At 49.3% G+C, this 8,368-nt stretch overlaps 1 protein-coding gene across 1 annotated transcript in view; it reads right to left on the bottom strand.

The window, feature by feature from the left end:
• The window catches only part of CACNA1B (calcium voltage-gated channel subunit alpha1 B), a 254,528-nt gene that overhangs the window by 5,243 nt on the left and 240,917 nt on the right, over positions 1 to 8,368 (bottom strand). Inside the window, exons 38-41 of the mRNA XM_042052780.1 lie at positions 7,389 to 7,518; positions 6,369 to 6,496; positions 5,323 to 5,449; positions 4,372 to 4,482 (exon numbers count right to left, since the gene is read on the bottom strand). Coding sequence (XP_041908714.1) covers positions 4,372 to 4,482; positions 5,323 to 5,449; positions 6,369 to 6,496; positions 7,389 to 7,518 — 496 coding nt within the window. The remainder of the gene's footprint in view (positions 1 to 4,371; positions 4,483 to 5,322; positions 5,450 to 6,368; positions 6,497 to 7,388; positions 7,519 to 8,368) is intronic.

The raw sequence follows: 8,368 nt of genomic DNA, 5'->3' as shown, positions 1-8,368 counted from the left end.
GCTCCGGCGGCTCCAGGCCCTGCTCCGGCGGCTCCAGGCCCTGCTCCCTTCCCGTTAGGTACAAAACCTTACGAAGGTTCTGCAGAACCCCAGACAAGCGTCCTGCAGGACAGCTCCTCTCACAGCCTCTGCCTTCCCTCTGCCCAGGGATAAAGCTCAGAAAACAAGGACAATTCCCACGTTTCCTTCTCTGCTGGCCTCTGGCTGGCTCCATGTGGGGACAACACCTCATCCACCCTCTGGATGCTTCCCTGGGTGTGCCACTGCATCCGAGCCGTGTGCCAGAGGAGAGGTCTCAGGGCACAGCGCTCCAGCCCAACAGGGAAGTTCAGGATGTTCCCCAGTCCCTCAGCCTTCCACTTGTTTGAATTCCCAATCCAGTAAGTGCCTCCAACAACAGCTCTCACAGAACATTTACTCTGCTCACTGTAACCTTTCCTCAGAGCTCTGTATTATTTTTCCTGTCGGTTCTCTTTTGTTTGCTTATCCCGAAATCCAGATCTCTGCTTCCCTGTGATATTTACCCAAGGCAAAGGCAATTGTTTCACAGCTCTGCTTGTTACTTTGAGCGGAAAAAACATTCTCCCTCCCCTTGAGGGAAGATTATCCCGGGTGTAAAGGCACAATCTGGGCAGTTACCCACATTTTGGTGCTTCCCACAGAAGGGCAGTCAAGATCCTGGTGCTGGAAGGTTTATAAGAGGCACAAAGCTGGGATGAGGGAGCCCAGCACAGCCCGTGGTGTGTCCCTGGAAGCACCAACTCCATCAGCAGGACCACGCTGTGCTGCTTTTGTGTCACCTCTTGTGGCCCTCGTTTGTGTGGGCAAAAATTTATATTCAGGAGCTTCACGTCTGTCCTTGCTCAGTGTTGAGCCTGCAGCTGGGGGAGGGCACGGGGGTGTAAACTGGACGGTCTGATGGGCAAAAATATGGGAGGTGAAAGTACTTCCCATTAAAAACACAACCAGAGTTTTAAAATCCATACAGGAGCTGCCAGGAAGAAAGCAACAGAAAATTCCCAACAAGCAAACAAACAACAGAGAAACAAAACCCCAAACAAACAAAGAAAAAACCCCAACAAACCAAACCAAACAAACAAAACCAAACTAAAAAACTCAAACAAAAAACCAAACCGAAACAAAAAAAAACAACACAAAAAAACCCACCAAAAAAAAAATCTCAGGTAAATTGTCAAATAAACATTTCTTTTTGGGCTTTGGTCCTGCTTCCATGCTTACTCCAGGGACAGAAGTCCCACGGACACGAATCAGGGCCAAAGCCACGAATCCCTTTTCCATAAATCCTGGCAATGCTCTTGTTAAGGGAGGCACAAGCTCCCAAAAAGCCTCGGGAGGCTGCAGGCACCCCTGCAGAGAGCTCCTAATTGCTTCTTCATTACCAATCCGACTGTTTTCACTGCCTGAATTCCTGAGCAACGAGGCACGAAAATAAACAAATCAAAAAAAAAAAACCAAAAGAAAGCCAAGCACCCACCCAAGCCCTGCTCCCAGAGGCAGCAGCGAGCAACCATGGATGGAGGGAAGGGCGGAGAAGTGGGAAGAGATAGAGAGGGAGAGAGAGAGAGAAAGAGAGAGCGAGCGGCTGCAACTCCAAATGAGAGGGGAGAAAAGTCGAGGGTTAAAGGCAGGTTAATTAATTATTAAGATGAATAGGATACAATTTAGTGCGAACTACATACTGCCAGGTAACTCCCAGGTGACCGTGCTTTGCTCCTCTGCAAACAATTCGGACAAGGTGAGGGACATTATTGGAAGCAGCCCCACAGTACAGCCAGTGTCAGACATCAGATGTGCAGCGGACACGATGATGGATGACCAGGGAGGGAGGTGATGAGGGCAGGACAGCAAAGAGGGATGGGGAAAAACACAGGAGGAGGGGTTGTTTTTAAAGAAGTGCAACATAAAAAGAGAGAGGCAAACAGAAAGGGAGACGTCCAGGAACAGAAAGCGTTGCAAATAAGAGTCAGGAAGAACTCAAAGTTTGGGGAGGGGCAGAGCAGCACGTGAGAGGGAGGGTGGGGGACATGGAGGGGGGAGACACACACAGAAAGGACATCAGTTATTCACCCAAGCTACGACCGCTGAACGTTGTGTTATTAAATGAGGTTAGACCTGAGATCCCGGGCCTGATGCACAAGCAGGTGTGGCACGAGGGGCAGTGACACCCTGCAGGATACAAGCTGTGCTCCTGTCAGGGATAATGCCATTTTGGTTTTTTACCCTTTTTTTCTTTTCTATATTCTCTGTATCCTTTACACATACACTTGGAGCTTTGTAGCTTCGTATTGTAGCTGAATTTCAACATTTTCCCAGGCAGAAAGACAAAAATTCCAGGATCCCGGTGCTATCTTGGTTCTCCTTAGAAAGCAAGGCTGAAACCAGCTTTCTAAGACATGGTTTTGTAAACAGGGCCTGGATCTCATCCTAAGAGGGGAGAATCTACGAAGTACTGATGCCTTCGGTTTTAACTTTTATATTTTTCAAATCCTGCACTGCCTGGTGTGTAACTCTGAAGCTTCATGTGGCCCGTTAGCTGCTCTTCTCTCACGCTGGTCAGACATAACAAACCCCTCCAGGTTTGCTCTTCCAGGACACCTTGATTGTCCCAGGCCCCAAAAAGTGTAAACTAAAAGCCTCTAAAGAGGAAGGGCAAACTTGGGATAATTTTATCATCATAATAATCTTATTAATTATGTTAATAATTGCATCATTAACTGAAGTTATAACTGGAAAATTAACCCTGATATGCAAATGGACCAAACTTATAAAAGTGTGATGAACCCGTGACCCAGGGTCCATCTTGGGTGGAGCCTTTGGCCTGCCCAGGGTGAACCTTTGAAGGCCGTTCAAATAAATCCCTGCTTTTATTCTCTTATTCTTGTCTGGCCTCTGTTTTCAGGTAGCCACATCGAGGCATCAGGACTAGAATGGGGGGAATGACTTCAGCAGGCAGGTTCCTATTGGGGGGTTCTTGTCAGATATGCTAATTTGCAGAATCTCTTAAGAATTGTGCACGCATCACACCGGGGCACCCTCGGCCTTTTCTACCTGACGGATTTGTGCACCTTAGGATCCTCATCTAAAGGTACCCCTTTTATCACCCTAACTGTGTCTGACTCGTATTTTTAGGACCAGAGGAAAAGGCATCAGGGACACTCCTGCAAATATCTGACTGCCATGGAGAGGAGTTTCCCAAGGAAAGGCTCTGCCAGCTGCACTGGCAAGGAAGGAAAGAGGTTATGTGTGGTCTGGGATAAAGGACAGCTTCTGGGAACGGGGAAGGGAAGGAGAAAGGCTTTGCTTTGTGGGCTGCTGCTTGTATTAAGCACGGTGAGGATAATTCAGAGAATCCCAGGGCTCACACAAAGGCTGCAGTTTTTGGAGCCAGGTGGGAAATCCTCTGGCTGGTGAGAGGCAGCCCCAGCACGATGGCACAACAATTCCTGCTGTGTGTGCACAACAATTCCTGCTGTGTGTGCACAACACAGGGTTTCACTTTAGGGTGCAGCAGTTCCTTCACCATGGAGAGCCACAGAAACAGACCCCAAGCCCAGGCTGCTCCCTCCTGGCTGTGTGAATCAGGCCCTGGGAATGAGGCAGGACACGAGTGGTGACATGTTGTGACACAGGAGGCAGGATGGTGGCTGGGCAGCACTGGGGACAAACAGCAACGAATGTGTGAAATGGCCAAAAATGATCTGTGACATCCTAAGCAGCGCCCACAAGTTGCTGTGAAAGTCAACTCTAGTGAGGAGATTTCTTTAAAAAAAAAAGTTAAATCAACAAGGGAAATCCTTAACACCATTTACTGGCCAAGGTCACAGTACAGGAAAAAACAGGGAACATGCTCAGTGTCCCAGTGCAGCTTCCAGGCACAGCTCCCAGCTAGACCCTGTGCCTACTGCATCCATCCAAGTGTGTCACAGCATAATTCCAGCTTTTTTTAAGGACAGAGCACAGGAACACGGCTTGGCTGGCTGCATAGACAGCACACAATGAATGGGAAATGTGCCTTCTGGGAATCCAGTCAGCAAATGGCCTTGTCCCCTAACAGTGACCCAGACACTCTTGGGTGGCCCAGCCAGAGGCATCGCCCTGGGCTGCTTTTGCTGCAAGCAGGGAGGAGCAAAACTGAGGACAGGGCTGTGACTGCAGAGGAACAGCTGCCACCCCTGCAGGGAATCCCAGCCACATCCTGCAGGGAATTCCAGCCATCCCAGCACAAGGGCTGGATTCCTGTCTCCACATCTTTTAAAACCAATATTCCCAAGCCACGACAAGCAGGGAGAAGATGCTGAGCTCTCGGCCCACTCTCAGTCTCCCACCGCCGGTGAAATCCTCGTCTCTCACCTGGGTTTCGGCAGCCAGGCGTGGCATGGAGGCCGCCCGGCCCTGGCTCTCCAGGCCTGGCTGGGGCTCTCCGTTGGCAACTGTGGGGCTGATCTCCTTCATTTCCACCACCTGACCAAAACATGGAATGGTTTCAGTAGCAAGAACAGGAGCTTTGAAGCTGAAGTTTGATTTGACTGGGAAGAGAGGCTGGTGTGGGAAAGGGAGCAACTGAAGAGCTGGGGAGTGCCCAGGTTACTCCGTCCTCAGCAAGAACATCCCACCAGCAGTGGTATGAGCTCTTCCACCAGCCACGAGCCCCAGCTGTGACTGGGAAACCCCTCAGGTCATTCTGACCTGAAACCCCTCACCTGAGCTGGGGTAACGGGATTGAGACAGTGGGAAGGGAAAGCCTGAGGTAACCTATGGCAGCAAGGTGGAATTCCAGGAAAAGCATGTCCAGATCAGGCTGTGGGAGCTGCCAGGTTTGGGGTTTCTCCACAGTGCTCCAGCAATGACAGAACAATGCCCCCTCAAGGGATAGATCTTCTGCTAATGCAGGTCCCCCTGTCTTCACCTGTTTCTTCAAAACACTTTTTAAAACTTCTGAAATTGCACCATGGCTCTAAAATCTCCTGCATCTCACCCTGTCTTCACCTGTTTTTTCTGAGTATTGCCTAAATTTCTCAAGTTCTCCCACAGCTCTAAAATCTGCATCTCACCCTGTCTTCACCTGTTTCTTCTAAACATTTTTTTAATTCCTGAAGTTCTACCAGTTCTAAAATCTCCTGCATCTCACCCCATCTTCACCTGCTTTTTCTAAACATTTTCTTAAATTTATGAAGTTCTAAAATTTCCCTCATCTCACCCTGTCTTCACATGTTTTTTCTGAGTATTTCCTAAATTTCTCAACTTCTCCCACAGCTCTAAAATCTGCACCTCCCCCTTGCCACCTTCCCCCCATTTGCTCACCCTCTCAATGGGGATCTCCTCGGAGTGGCCTCGCTCAAAAGCTGGGCTCCTGGTTTCATAAAACACGTCCTGGGTGCGCTGGGTTCCCCAAGAACTGGACTCTTTGATCCCTCCCTCCGGGGGTGGCCTGTCCGAAGGAAAAGAGGGAAAAAGATTCATTCTTTTGCAAAGAGATTTTGCTGAATTTGGCAAACCGAACTCGAGCACCCTTTGGGGTTTCATTTGTGAAACTCAGTTGCAGGATGGGCACAGTGGCTGGTGAAGCTCTGAGGTCCCCTGGGTTTTTGCCCTGTAGAGCCTGAAGATCCCGTGAGAACGAGGAAATCAAACCAGCCATAATTTTTTTTCGGTAATTAAGGAAAACAACTTCTGCCACTTAATTCCTGATGGACAATGAAGAATTTGGGAGTTCAGGGCAATTTTGTGTGCAGGACCAGCTGGACATTGGTCAAACAACTTCACCAGCTGTCGAGGCAGCTGTTGGTTTCCCCATCAGGAATATTTGGGATGTTTAAACCTCAGCTGTGTCACTAAAAATCCATCATGCTCATGATCCAGAGGAAAATCACCTGGAGAGCAGGAAATGGAGAATTGATTAGGGATCACTGTCACTAGGACTGTTTGGAAAGCTCTCCACAGAGGGATAATTTTCCCAAAGAGACAGATTGTGTTGTGGCAAGCACTCGCTGTTACCCAGTGCCATGAGCTCAAGGGATGAATTTATTCCCAAGGATCTTTGGCCTCCCAAAAACTCACTGCAGGGATGGTCGGTGGGGTTTGTTTGGTTGTTTTGCAATGGCCCCAAATTCCTGGGAGCAAACTCACAATGGGAAACTCTCCAGTGAGGATTCATGAAGGAAACACCGAGATGCCAACGCTAGCAGCACAGGGATAACCACAGTGGGAGCAGCCACCAGTGGGGATTGTCCCAGCCATGGTGAGAAGGGGCTGCTGGCCTCGGTGTCACCAGAGCCACAGGAGCAGCAGTGGTGGATGGGGTGGCCCCCAAGGCATGGTGGCTCTGGAGGGGGGTCAGGGATACTCACAAGGCTCCCCCGTTGTTGAGGGAGGCCGAGCTCTTCTGCCGCAGGAAGGCCTTGGCGTTGCTGAAGGCCGCGGGCTGGGTCTGCTCCAGGGTGGCCTTCAAGGGGTGGAAGAGGGACACTGGCCCGGGCTGCCAAGCACAAGGGGAGGTTGTCAGAGCTGGGATGGGCTACAGGGATTTTCCCAGTCCATAAAAAGTCCACTTTGCCACCCTGGGGCATCAGTGCTGTGGAAAGGCCACCCCAGCCCGGGCATGGCTGGGAGAGGCTCTGAGGGACACCTGGTACAAGTCAAGTCCTGCTGCAATCCCCCTTCCCTCAATGTTCTCCCAAGTCCTGCTGCAATCCCCCTTCCCTCAATGTTCTCCCAAGTCCTGCTGCAATCCCCCTTCCCTCTGAATGCTCTCCCAGCCACCAGAGCACAGCAGGGAATTCCCACATGGATGTGGCCAGAAGGGCTGTGCAATTCCAGATCTGTTGTAGCCTTCCATGTGTGAGACAGATCTCCAGCCCGTGCTGGAGATCAGCTGGATGCTCATCCTAAAACCAACAGGTATTTGTCCTACTGGAAAGGATTGGGCTTTCGATCCCAGTTGTGTGAAAATATTTTCTAGAATTTGTAAAAACCTTCAAATCTTCTAGAGCCCAAATGACTTTGAATAATTCCTATTTTCAAGAATAACTTAAGCCTGCTATAGCCAAACTATCAGCAGCTTTCAATAATTCTTTGGTCTCCCAAGGAAATCTTTTGGTGTTCCCCAGGCCACTTTTAAACACAGGATTTAGACTTTCAAAGATCAGTTGTCATTTTTTGGAAAAGATCATTCAGGATCTGCTGGAAAAGGCAACTGCAACGACTTTTTTTTAATATTTTTTTGGGAGAAACTTTCAGGAGAGGTTTCCATTTTTGAGCCAGCATTTTCAAACCCTGCCTGGAGGAGCAGCCAGACCTTCTGGATGAATCCTGCTGGTGATTCTTGTGAAAGCTGCCCGAGAGGGAGGATGGAAAGACCCCGTTTGTACCTGGCACAGGCCCCCAGCGGGCTGGACTTGCTCCCTGCTGTTCTTATTCTGTTTGTAGAAGTCAAATATCATCAGGGCTGCGTAGACCTTCCCCACAGTCATTTCATCCGCTGCCAGAGCACAGGGAAAACACGGCAGAGACGTTCCAAGAATGAGGAGAAGATAAAAATAAGAAATAACAGCCAATGGGTGTGAGAAACAGGACGAGGGAGGAAGCAGTGTGAGAATAATGAGGCAAAACAGACACAGAAAAGTAGGGGAAAGAAAGAAAACCCAAGAAAAGGTTACAACAGATAGTTCAGCTCTTTGCCTGTCACTGCCTTGCCTTGGTTTGGAGCTGCCTGTGGCAAACCCAGGGATTGTGGAGGAAAAACCAGGCAGGAAAACTCAGTGGCATTGTCAGCATTGCTGAGAGAATTCCTAAATTCATCCCAGACCCGCAGGCGGCCCTTTATGAACAAAGCAGCCTTACTCCTGCTCCTTTGAGTTGCAGTAAATGGGGCTATAATGGGCTAATGTACATTTAAGGAATATTTCATTTTTCCAGATAGTTTTTTTCACTCTCAAGAGCCACGCGACAGCCCTTCCCTGCCCAGCACTGCAGCACTCGCCATGGAAAAAAGAACTGGAGCAGCAGATACATGGGAATCAAGAGAGGAGGGGAGGGGAAAGACTTCAGCACCCACTGATTTGCACCTCCTCAGCTCCCTCATTTTTCTTAATTACCACTGTTCTTTTCTTAATTACCAATGCCTTTATTACTCTGCACTGCTTCTCATTAATCAGGAATCCAGAGCTAATCAAGGTAACAGCAAACTTCCCATTTTCTCATCACTTTTGCCCAGGACCAAGTAACACAAAGGCCTTCAGCCCCCAAACACCTCACATCTGATTCTGTAAATCCTCAGCAAGCTTTAACTTTTCTTCTCCTGCTTTTCTGGAGCTCAGGTGGCAGGAACTGCTCTCCCATCCTGCAGGGC

Source organism: Corvus kubaryi, unplaced genomic scaffold, assembly GCF_017639235.1.
Source record: "Corvus kubaryi isolate FWS band 111438036 unplaced genomic scaffold, C.kubaryi_AGA036_p1.0 78, whole genome shotgun sequence".
Classification (NCBI taxonomy): Eukaryota; Metazoa; Chordata; class Aves; order Passeriformes; family Corvidae; genus Corvus; species Corvus kubaryi.
This window is presented reverse-complemented; position numbering and strand designations above follow the sequence as displayed.